The sequence below is a fragment of the Diorhabda carinulata genome, chromosome 3 (assembly GCF_026250575.1).
Source record: "Diorhabda carinulata isolate Delta chromosome 3, icDioCari1.1, whole genome shotgun sequence".
NCBI classification, from domain to species: Eukaryota; Metazoa; Arthropoda; class Insecta; order Coleoptera; family Chrysomelidae; genus Diorhabda; species Diorhabda carinulata.
Genome location: NC_079462.1, coordinates 6,177,970 through 6,191,589, shown reverse-complemented (window position 1 = coordinate 6,191,589; position 13,620 = coordinate 6,177,970). Strand labels below are relative to the sequence as shown.

Here is a 13,620-nt window from a genome sequence, read left to right as displayed (position 1 = left end):
AGGTTACCACGAAGAAAAAATGTGCTTAGATTGATTTCGCACCATATAAATGGAAACTTACAAAACAAATTTTGATTTTGGTTCAGAATATTGCTAAGTATCAAGGTTATGAGTATTTGCTTGATTAAAGTAATTCGATTAAATTATTTGATTATTTGTTTTCCATAATATACTAAATAAATAGTCCGAGAATTCAATAAAAATATATATATATATATATATATATATATATATATATATATATATATATAAATAAATATATTTCTCCTGAATCATGTAACGAAAGCTTCATCTATCCTATTAATTCTATTAAATTATATACTTTTCTAATTAATTTCAATATTATTGAAAAAAATTCTAGAATACTTTGAATTCTTCAATACCCAATTGTAATACGCTGGCAACGCTGCTAAAGTCGTAAGCTGTCGCTTGCCGTATCAAACTTTTTAGACTTAAGTCGCGTGTGAGCTTCAAAAAGTGAAATAGTGTTGTATGCGCCCTGAGTTCGGCACAAAGTGCACATATGCGCTGATAATGCTCGTTTTTGTTTTTCAATTTAGCGCCGTCTTTTAAATGAGAGTCACTGAAATACATTCGATTCTATTTCTGTAAGATAACATTTGAGCGAGTGGTACAGTGAAATTCACATAATGGGGTAGCAAAATGCGACGGGGAATTTGCTATTTTGAATGTGACTTGTTGGTGGTGTTCTTTGTGTCTTTGAATGCGGTGCTATGTTTGGATACCAAAGAGTTCCAGAAAACTTGTAAGTAATCTCAAATATCAAGTTGCTACCTATATATAAGAAATTTTTAGTAGATTTCAAATTATGGAATGAGAATAATCGGAAACTTATTACCTCAGGTATCATTAGTTGCATTCAAAAATAATTTAGTCGCTGGGGTATTTGTTATACGTAGACTTGGAATTTATCACTAATAAATTTGAATCTAACAATTCAAATTTCTTTATTAAATGAGAGACAATTTATTTTGTTATTCTCGTTTTCAGTCCATATATTAAACTTTTCTAATAAGTTGCTTCAACGTCTCTCTAGGTCTCTTGAATACTAACCTAGGCTTGTTCTGTTTAAATATGTCAAAGAAGCTGCGGTTATGCTGATCTTGGGACATTATATGAGCGTGGAATAATGAGAAAGATTATATAAAGCCGCAACAATCATTAAGCTAAATATAGTAGGGAGTTTTAAAAATATTGTACACTACTATAAAAAATAATATTCAGGGTTAGATTTGTTACTAGATCGTTTTTATGAAAACCATATTCTTATATCACATTTAAATGTTTTATTTCAAATTGAAAGCTCATGTTGTATCAGTGGAATATTATTTCTATTTCTTTTTTTTTCAACATTTTGGAATAATAACTGAAAATATCCTTTCTGTGAATGCCAAAGTAGCGAGAATAGAAAGAAAGAAATTACTTTGAATAAATTATATGAAAGTTATTTTCAATAGATATATGCCACCGATGTTGCTCTGTGGGCTTTTCAGTAAACTCACTCCAATCATTTATTTTCGAAAAACCTTTTTACAAAATGTGGACCTTTTAATAATGTGTCACAGTTACATTTCGGATTTCGCAAAACCGATGTCCTTTGACAAAATCAAAACTTTTTCATTGATTAGTGAATAAATACGAAAAAATTCTTTTGAATGTCAAAACTACTGCGGCGATTTCAATTTTGAATATTGAATATTTTTTAGTATCATACATTTTCACGTGTACATAAAAGACATTTAAAATTGTTCAACAGCTTTATGAGAGACATTTCTAGAAATGGTTTTTGAAATGCAAAACGGTTTGAACCATTCTCATTGAATTAATTCTCTATCAAAATATTTTGAATATGGACATGACTCCCATAAATTAAAAAAATTAGCACAAGGTAGCAATTTCACCTATCCAGTATCAATATGTAGTTTCAACTTATGCTGTTCATCATCAACGGCAACAACAAATTTTTTAACCTCTTCTCTATATATAGAATTGTGGAAACAGATGTAGATTTTGAAAATCATATTTTCGACATCAATTTTTACTCAAAATGGAATTACTAGTTCAATATTTTATGGAGAGAATGGTAAATAGTAAAATTTTTATTGATGTTGTATGCACTCAAAAAAGACACAGAAATGTTGTGGTGAGATATGAAACTATTAATAGAATCCAACATTTTATTCGTAGATTCATCATAACTTTTGCAAAAATCGTATAATTTGTTCCTTATCCCATTCTCAGTATCAAAATATCATAAAATTAAAGAAAATTGTTGGAATTTCTCGTTTGTTTGTGAGACATAAATTCCTAGTACCAGTTCAACTAATATTAACATTTGTATGCATACTAATTGTATACTCAAAACGGTACATTTCGTCACAGGAAAGGCTTTATTGGCTGATATTTCGTTACCACAAATATTTGCAAGAGAAACAGAAGTAGAAGAATAGCCAAAAAAAACTATGTAATATAGAAATTTGCTTGCCATGTTCAGATTCAACTTTGTTGTCGATTACAATGAACACAATGAGGTATAAACATCTCAATTACCAGCATCCATCAGGCAAATTAAATCAGATGATACTTTTTATGAATAAAAACAGAACAACAGAAAAAAAGGAATATTCAAATCAACATATCCTGAAATAACTCACCTGGCCATTACCACTTATCCCGATAGAAAATGTCGATTCCATGGTTTACATTTCACCTTCAAGATATCTTAGGGATCATTAATAACCTTGTCATACACTATTCTCCACTCAGGTTATTTTTTTGTGTCCTTTTTAAGGACTTTTTGCTTTTCACTCGAAGTTCAAACTTGGCGCAATTTCTCCTACTTTCCATAATTCTATTTTTCATTTCATCAAAAATTCAAGAGAGATAACAGCATTGAATTGAAAATAATCACTCAAATCTAGAAAAAAACAGTCAAAAACAAAATTCTTCTGACGTTGTCTGAGAAATATTGACAAGTTCGGATCAAAAGAAAAAGAATAGCCTTACACAAGACTTAATGTGGATTGTTAATAATTTTGAAAAGAAATATGTTTTTGATCGTGGTGTATATTTCATTACGCGTGCGCGTGTGACAATTTTCGTGTGAAGCGAAGCAGAGCACGGAAAGTCATGCAAGAACCGGAAAATCAATTTATAGACGTGTAATGAACAATACTCTATCGTAAATATGCAAATCTAATATTATTTTTTGTATACTGAAATCGTAGGTGTAACGCCCAACATCTTGGATACCATACCATCTTTCCCAAAACTTGTTGAAAAATACATGAAAATGAAAAAACCCGAAGATTACCTATATCGGACATGGGATAAAGCGTTCTTCGGCAACCATGTTGGTGGAAAGCGGTACTGATTTGATCACTCGGATACATAGAAGAGTCCATACAAAAAAAAAATAGGAGAATCACAAAAATTGCTCAACCCTTCTCACTTGCAAAATCAGAACATCTGCAAACCGTCTGCTTGACATCTTTTATTCTAAAAAATGAAATACCAAAAGAACTAAACTTGCGATTGTATAGTGTACAATCTAAAGATATTTTCCCTTTGTCATAAAAAGGTGTGGTAAAATAAAAAAACGGTTAATATTTGAACATATTTCATTTATTTTCCATACATCTTGTGATTATTTTTGGCAATATATCTGAGCAGAAATTAAACTCCAGGATATTTATATGTTTGGTTTTTCAATTTGAAGAGCCTGGTCAATATTCCTATTTCAGATTCATTTCTCGAAATTAAATTACGCACGAGAACCTCTCACGATGCCAATATATCCTTGATTACGACCAAATATCAGCTAATACTTGGCACATTTCTGTTCATGTATTCATGACATATTGAAAAACAACCGAGAATACTACGCTGAAAAATTTCATTAATCTGAAATAATATCATGTACGTGCCAACACTTTTATTAATATTAACTGTTAATATGCCTCGAGATAAAACCATTCATCATAAAGAGAGGAATATTTGAGGACTTTTAGTTTAGCCACTTTTTGCTTGTATATTGTATATATACAAGGTGTTAATAAAAGAACAAACATCCTTCCATATTTCAGCAACTATGTGAAATTCGAGTTACATGAAAATCGATTAAACCCAAAAAATTTTACAAAAAAGAAGTCAATACTCAAGACAGTATACACCAACAATAGGAAACAATGAAAAATAACATATTAGACGCCGACATAGAAACAGTAGGAAGTGGACAGGTAAATGTCAATAAAATCAATAAAAGGCCATAGTTTACGCCGTAAGTGAAAGAGCTAGATAAGCAAAAAAAAACATATTTTCAATACATACGAAATAGGACGCCTAGAAACTGGAGCAGCAACCGAGAAGAACGAAACGAAATAAACACAAGAATAAGAGAACTAAAGGAAAACCATGAGAAAAAATTTACAAAAGACATGAAGAGAGACATATATGAAAATCAAAAAAGTATATGAGAAATGCCAAGAAGAAGCAAAGTCGAAGTCAAAGATACAATACGTCACACCAGAGCAATGGGAAACATAATTTATCTATATATAGGAAAAACAACAATACCCATTTTTAAAAAACAGAAAACGTATCCAGAAAATCATCGATGAATAACAGTGCTTGACTGCACTATTAAATCTTCCACAAAAACTATATTGGAAAGAATCACGAAAATCATGAGTAGACGGGTAGAAAAACAAGGCTTCCGGAAGAACAGATCCACCATCGACGCAGTATTCATTACCAAACCGATGGGAAATATATTCTTCCACGTCGTCCACTATGTTGACGATGCTGTCCTTATTGCCAATACTCCAATACTGAAGATAATTTCCAAAGACTACTACATTTTTACACCCAAGCAGAAAAACTAAACATGCTGACAAACACTGAGAACAACAATAGTGAGGTCCAAAGAACCGGTACGATGTAAGTTGGAAAAAGCCTTAAAAATTAATCTTTTTAAATATCTACGAGCGGAAATAACAAGTCATGGAAACCTTTTTAAAGAAGTGAGAGAAGAAATAATGAAAGCAGCTCGAATTTAGGGATGCATGAAAGATATATTTTAGAAGAAAAAAATACTAAAATACTGAAACTAAAATCAAGATATTTAAAACGACTATATACGAGAAGGATACTACAGACGATGTTAACAGGCGAAATTAAAAGACTAAGAAATATACGAGGCAAAACTCTACATGACAGAGCACGGAATGATGATATTCAACAGTAAACTCGACTACAGGACATTGGAAGGTGGATGGAATAGAGACGAAAATTCTTAAGCAAACATATGAAAAGTAGTCTACCTAAACAATGGCCAGAATACTTGTAGGTAGGCCACTATTATGGTCATCCAGAGTAGAAAGAAAGTCATATTTATTTTTAAGTAAGACAGTCACAGATATTCTAGCGGAAGGAAACACAAACCCTAGAATGGAAAGGGATGACTCCAATTAAAAAGTTATTAAAGGAAGGAAATGGGTAAGGACCGCCTTTTTTCAATATATCTCTGAAGTTTTTATAGTGTGAAAAAAGAATATAATAAATTTAATCTTTGAGAATATTCTGAAGATATACATAACTATACGAAAACGATTTTTTAAATATTTTCATGGAAAGCATTAGGAGAATTTAAAATCATACGAGGTTGAAATATACTTTTAGCATTTGTGTCTCTTTTATAATATATATATAAACCTTAATGCTAAAAAAAGAATTCAAAATCAAATTGTTAGCGGGTTTTCAACAAAAAAGCATGATTTTTTCTAAACCCTTTTTGCGGGAGAAAATTATTTTCAATAATGATATTACTCTAATATCAAGTTCATATAGAGCACAATCGTAAGAAAAAAGTAATCTGCGTGTTTCCAAAAGATTAAGATTGGTCGCAAATTTTTCAAATTAGCGTACATGCAAGATCGAAAAAAGTTTTTAATGGCTCATATCAAAAGAATGAGTCAGAATTTTTATTCAACATTTCAGGAACATTTTTTGTAATAGTTTTACTGATAACTTATGAAATAAAACAATTGTTCTTTTGAATCTAACCTCAAATCCTATTTAGACTGTTTTGTCAAATATACATTAAATCAATATTAACATTGTACTATTGGTACTAAATAAATTGGAAATCTTATCTCAAATTATGTCACGTAGGCAATTATCATTGTAGAAACTTTGTCAGTTTTTCAGTTATGATCCGAAGAGTGAAAAATTATTTTCATACGCTTATTACTCGATAGTTTGGTTTTTTTTGACACTATTTGAGCGGAGGTGTGATACTTGCTCATTGTACATCAAACGTACAAATTCTCATTATTTCCAACAAGCGAATCATTACATAATTGTGAAGTATTATAAATACATTTTTCAATAAACATTAATTATAATGCAAAATGCATAATATGGTTACCACAGTAGTTTTAAAGGATATACACAAAATGGTAACAATTTTTTCCCCTAGAATTTCTCAATAAGTTATTTCGATTTCTTCTAAATGACTCCTACAATATATCTTCCTCACTAGCAGCCATAGATTGTTTTTTAGCAACTCTTTCGCAAATTGATTTCAAAATGATTTACCCATATATTGATTTCCGTTTTTTCATTCATGAATAATATGAGAATTTACCACAGCACTTCTCTATACCATACCGTCCTAGAATGAATCTTGTAATTCGCTGTCTAACAGATACTACAAGATTTGCCTTTACATATTTGAATTCGCCCAATACCATTATTTTCAAAATAAAACAAACCAAATAATTTCTTTTGATGCATATCGTATATTATATTATTATATACTACTAAAAAATTATGTTCTTTGTTGCCTAAAAACCCAAATTTTCACTTTACAAATGATATATCATATTAAAAAAACCTATCGGAAAAATTTAAAAAAATGTAATCATATCTAAACACACAATTAAAAATCAAAAGTATTTTTAAAAACATACAATATCGAATCTGGGGATATATTCTAAGCGTTTTCAATGCTAAAATACCAAATGTGAGATTTCAAAGCTACTCGATTTTAATTACCCTTCTGTTGAAACCAGGTGTCAGTATAAATCCTTTTAACCTGTAACAAAAATGTTAACACTTTTGTTTTCGAACCGAAACCGAATACTACCCCCAATATTTGTTTCAAATAATGGCAGCGTAGAATAACAACTGTTCAAACAATAATATTAATGAATCATCCCTTTAGTAACAATGCTGTTTGAGTATGCATAACTTAAAACAGACGCAAAAGAATAAAATTGCTATTTATTTACATTTTATCATGTTCTAGAACCTCCGTTGAATATATTGCTTTTATGTCATGAAATTATTACATATTTGTAGCATTCCTGATATGGCTTTGAAATTTGAGACATTCCAGCAATGTGACTTTGCTCATCCATAGAAAGTGTATAATAAAATCGCTTAAAAATTACTAAGAAGGAAAGTTGTAAGAGCTATTCCGTAATCGACACAGAAAAATTTTTTCTGTCATAAATTTAAATCAGTAACTAACAAATTGTTTCATATAAACAAAGTATTAGTCCTCATTGATCAAATAATTCTTTAATATGAGTTTTTTATATATCATTGTTTTCGATGTGTTTTCTGAAGTGTTTGTTCGAATTTTGGACCTTGTTGTTATTTTTTCATGTTTTCCAAACAATAATTATATGTTTCACAGTATGTGAGAACAGATATTCAACGTTGTTTGTTATCAATTTCCTCCACCTCAATACTTTCATCGATTGCCCAAGTATCTTGATTGGGTAACTTCATCAACGTCTTTTAAGTTTTGTGTGAATAGCTAGTAGCGTAAATGGATGCATTCAAAATAGATATTTGAAAAATTTTATAATTATTTTCTTTAGTATACTAGAGCACATGATTTCAGGTTCCACTTGTGATATATGTGATCTCCAATTAGTCCCAACCTTTCAAATGCACATGTATAAATTTGACAGCTGACCTACTGTTTTAAAGCATTTTCAGTCAAGCAGCTTCTATTAGTTTTCAAAAATTAATGTAAAAGAATATTATGTCTTAAAAAAGTAGTGTTCTTTGGCAAGAATAGTATTATTAAAGGCTTGATACACATTATTCGGACTTGCGAATGCTTAGATAAGATAGCTGAGGCCTTAGAGATATCAGAGGAATGTGATAGAAAAATATTTCCTCTTCTTTAATTGCCTTATCCGTTGCCGACGTTGTCTATTAACAAGGCTACGCTTCTAACAAGGCTATGCGTTTCTAAACAGATAACATTCCAAACCATGGCCTAGGTTGTGCAACGATGAATTCCGTCTTCTCCCTGTTCGTCTCTTACTGTCCACTTTGCTTTGAACAATCATCTGCCAGAGACAGTATTTTTCATGTATTAGTATGAAACCAAACTACAGTTTCTGTTTTCTTACGGTAAAGATGACTTCATTATCTTTCCCTAGTCTTTGCATAACTTCCATGTTGATGATGTGCTACGTTCAGGTTACTCTCAAGTTGATGATTCTGAGCTGTTCAATTGTAATAAACTCGTATTTTCTGATAGATTTGCGACAATTGTTGGTACTCTCCGGAGTCCAATAGACAGTCAGACGAGGGAGCTGCAAGTGATGAACCAACTCCAAAGCGTAGAAAGACGTAAAAGTCAAAACATCAACAGCAGTTATTACGTAGCGTTACTGGAGCGTTTGAAAGACGAAATCGCCGAAATACAGCCAATTTAGAAATAGAGAGTGATGTTTCATCATTGTATGATTGCTTTAATCGTTGTATCCTTTCTATCACAATCTGTATACTTCATAACTGATCATATTGATTCAAATTTCGCAATCATTTATTTTTATCTCAATTTGTATATTTCGTACTCTTGGAATAATTTAGCTGAATTGATAAGAGGCGACATAAAAGCGATCAAAAAGGCATCAAAATGCATTAAATCATGTAGAATCTCATTTCAAGTTATGATTTATTAACTAGACGTTATTTTGGCAAGATGTGACAATAATTTACGACGCATTTTTCAATGCACATTAATGTATTAACCATTTACATTCCGAATAAATATAGAAGTACATCTTTATATAATTTAGTTTATTTTCAAAAATAAATTCTTGTCTATTCTTCATAACTTCTGGGTATTGAGGCAGGAACTATAAATACTTGATGTATATACACGTATATTTTATGTTTTCACTTTGTCTTTTCTTTAGGTACACGTGGCATTTATTTAGGAACATTCTCCTCGCACCTGTGGCCTATATATATAATTTGAAGTTTATGGAGGGCATTCCAATAATGTTGTATATCGATGTCGAGTGGTGTGACTATTTTTGTTGAGTATATTTATATTTAAAGCTATTGAGAAACAATAGTTTGCAAAGTCACCTGTTCAATAATCAAATCAGATTTGTCCTTGTATATTTTACTACGGGAATGATGCGTTCTAATAGGTCGTTTACTTTCTACTTACCGATTTAGATTCCTAATAATAACCACCTGGTGAAGTCATTCGTGATAAACTAAGTTTTATTTTAAAATATCCATTTTTCTTCAATCGTTCAATTTGGCTTGCAAACTATTCAATTACTGAAATATTCGAAACTGCTAAAATTTATATTTAATACATCACAAGCATAATGTTAGGTTTTGTTCAAGATCCAAGAAAATAACGAAAAAAGGACAGTAAGCATTTAACTTTGCTGTAAAGGGGGTCAGAACACGATTTCAGTTGGTAATGGTAATAATTCAGAAAGTTATTAGAGATTCAAATTCCATTTTGAAGGAAAAACTTGGTAAAAAACCAAAATGAATATATTACTCTAATATAGAGCTTAATGGCTTGGTTACGTTCAGTCGACCAAAACTAATTAAAAGCAATTTAGTTTTCGTGATTCTGTACATTTGGAAATAAGCTGAAGAAGCCTTCATGAAGGGTACAATATAAAAGATTATTCTACTCATGATTGGAAGATATGTGTTCATTTCAAAGTAACATCCTTGATTATTAGGAAAGTACAACTAATAATTGTAGAAGTTAATCTGAAAAGTTTCTAACAAAAAACAAATTTCTAGAAAACCTAGGAAGAAATTGTCGAAGTATAACGGTATTTCTGCTAAATTCTACTGTTTGTCAAAAATTCATAGATCTACTCTACCAGCTAGACGTATTGTAGCATTAATTAACACTCCAATTGAACCTCTTGCTAATTGGTTAGGCGAAATCTTGAGAGTCTTATGATAACAATGATTATTATATCAAAAACACCATTAAAATCTATTAAACTTTCAATGATACGTAATATCCACTTAAATTTATGTCTTACAGTTCTACAACATAAAGGAAGTGATAAAAGTAAAACCCAATATAGAAACTCTAATAGAATTAATAATATTTATTTTTGATACATAACACCAATTAAGTCTTCAATATTCTCTATATTAGTAGATTATATAAGAGATTATATTTTGTACTTTGTTGTATCTGTTCACTCTATAAATTATTCTTTATTCAAGAGTATGTACTATGTAAATGATATAATTATATCCCTTCTATACAATAAAATTGACAATTTACTATTCCATTTCAATAGATTCGATCCTCACATGAAGTTAACTATTGAAGAGGAGAATACCGGAACATCATTATTTTCTCTTGGCACTAAACAAAGATGATGAAATTTCAATTGACTTGTTTAGGGAACCAATAAGTCTTGGAAGGTATATGAATTATCATTAAAATCGATCATATAACAGAACAGAAAGATCAAACAGTTAAAAAAAGAGTCTTCAACATTCCTTATCCAACATTTCGTAATAAGAAGAATAAAATATTTCACAAACTTTTTTTAAAAGCTCATAAATATCTTTTAAAAAGAATTAATTATAACATATCTGACACTGATTTTGACATCGCACCGTTATCACTTTCAAACGTCAACTCCGACATTTCTGTGTGACCTATTCATACATATTTACCATATATAGAATCAGTTACTCTTGAACTTTTTGAAATCTTTGAGCAATTCTTTTAATTGTGATAAGACAAACATTGGTCAGTCGGAGAGGTCACTCATCAATCGGATAACAAAAGCGACAGCAAATTATATCCTCATAGTTGTTCGTTAACGACGATGAAGGACATAAAATAAATTATGAGTCTGCCAAAGTTTTGACAACTGAAAAAAACTATGAAAACCTTCATTCTAAGAAACATTATAGATTGCCCAAAATGTTCAACGTTTTAATGAGAAAACTGATTTATATAATTTTAGTGAAATCTACGCATCCTTAAAATTTTGGAAAAAAAAACTCCATTGACAACCAATTAACCATACCTAACCTATGAGGTTCAACTTCACTCATAACGATTCAACCGAAAAAATTTACCTATTGAAATTTGATGTCATTCATTAACTAATCAATCAATATTCAACATTATACGCAACAACCTAACCTTATCTGATCTATAAAAATTTAAGGTTTTTCATAATCTTACCAATGAAAGTTAAATCGATTTTGAATTCAATGAATTCAATGTCTTTTTGAGTAATTTTAATTTTTTATTATTGTTATATTTGTATATATATTTTTGTATTATACTTGACCACAATTTTGGTCGTCCTGAAACATATTACAGTTAGTACAATTCGATGTTTAATTTTGCCATAATATTACTACGAAAACTCAGTACTCAGACGACTCAGCACGTATTATTTGTAAAGTTCATGAATCCTTATGGATCTGACCAGTTTATAAATCATTTCACGTAATATGGAACATTCTTATCACATATTATAGCTTGTAGTAATCTAGATATCATGTTGTTTTCGAGATTTTTAACTTTTAATATAGACCCCTTTCGATATTATACGTCGTCTGGTTTGTTCACTATCACAATTTGAATATGACTAAAAACTTAGTTTTCTTATAGATTCTTTCGTTTTCTTATTTCTGAATAACTTTCCACATTTCCCCAACTCTCATTTGTTGTTAAACTTTGTAGATATGTGAAGATGTTGGAGATAGCAATGTCATTCCATTCTATATGGTTATATTATACAATTTTTATGTACTAGAAATATTCAATGAGTACATTTTTATTATTATTTGTTATATCCACTTCTTTTATTCTCTTTTTTTTTATTAATACAGATAGATGGGTGATTCCATTATAACTGTGATATTCAATGTCCTGTATTGTTTTTTTGTACTAGTCATTAATTAATAATCAATTAATAAAAATTTTGTGTTAATTGAATAATTCTTAAGATATTTAAACATTATTTTTATACAATATAACTTGCCACTTAAAGAAAACTTATACTACATCACTTGAATGTCAGTACCGTGTCATGTCCATTCCTAGAATTTACCGATAAATTATTAATTTTTTTTGTCGTAACAAATGATTTAAACTAATTACCTTATAAATTCTAATGTTTATGATCAAACTGAGGAAAATTGATGCACTTGTTGTTTAATATCTTAAGTTACCATGTCAGTACCGTGGATAAATGAGTCAGTACCGTGGAACTCAAAATCCGACATTTGTGTCTTGCTCGTGATACTTTGAAGTTGTAGTAAATTCCTCTTAGAGTTTTATTTTTACAGTAAAATAGATGAATAATATGCATAAAAAAGTTAGAAAAGTTAAATTTTAAAATCTTGAAATTTTGAATACAAAAAATCACAGTTAGAACGGAATCACCCAGATAAAACTTCCGAATATAAATCGCTGTCCATTTAAGTTTGGCTGTAGTTACCGAATCGTATCTTGCCAATAGTGCAAAATAATAACGTTATGTGCTATGTGAATTTTTGACTGAATAACTAGAAAGCTTCCAGACAGCTATTTTAGTGAATTCGGTCTCTTCCAAAACAAGGTTTTGGAGTTATTTTGATAAACATCTCGACCATATCATTGCACACGTATTATTCATTACATAATTGATTTATAGTGAAATGTAAGTTAAACAACTGTTGTTTGGGTTAATATACAAGCATCAACATACTGGCAAACAGCAAATATCCTATAAGAAACTGAAAGTTTTGTTTCTATATTTCTCATAAAATTGGAAAAAGTGAGTGAAAGGGATGTTAATAGTAACCGCAATTATTTCTATGGATAGAGCTTAAATTTATAGATTGATTTGGGAAACCTGGGAGCCACAAAATTAACTAATAGGATTAAACGACTATTATATGATCTAGATCATATAATATAGATCAGCCAACCTTTCAAATTATACGGTTACTTACTATACTGAAATTTATGGAACCAATATTATAACAATACTCAAAATTTTCCCATCGACTTATCTACTGCCACGGGACAACATTCCAGTAGAATTAAATATTTTCGCGAGAAATTTCACATTCAATATCTAACTAACTAATCAAGGATCGTGCATTCTAGCAACATCACATAAAAAGATCAAGGAAAGATGCTCGAGTGTAAAGATTTTCAAATCGAGATACAACTCATGTGGAACCTGAATAATTCCCATTAGTATTGGAGCAACAGGACTTATCTTTATGTCACCATGACGGCATGACTAAAGTTCAACAATTTCCTATAAAAAG

General features: G+C 30.1%; 1 protein-coding gene across 2 annotated transcripts in view; it reads left to right on the top strand.

Annotated features, from left to right (window-relative positions):
• Window positions 1-425: 425 nt before the first annotated feature.
• LOC130891618 (hemicentin-2) overlaps window positions 426-13,620 on the top strand; it is a 173,904-nt gene continuing 160,709 nt past the window's right edge. For both annotated transcript variants that reach the window (XM_057796458.1, XM_057796459.1), the window contains exon 1: window positions 426-766. In XM_057796458.1, the coding sequence (XP_057652441.1) occupies window positions 664-766 (103 nt within the window). In that variant the 5' untranslated portion in view covers window positions 426-663. The remainder of the gene's footprint in view (window positions 767-13,620) is intronic.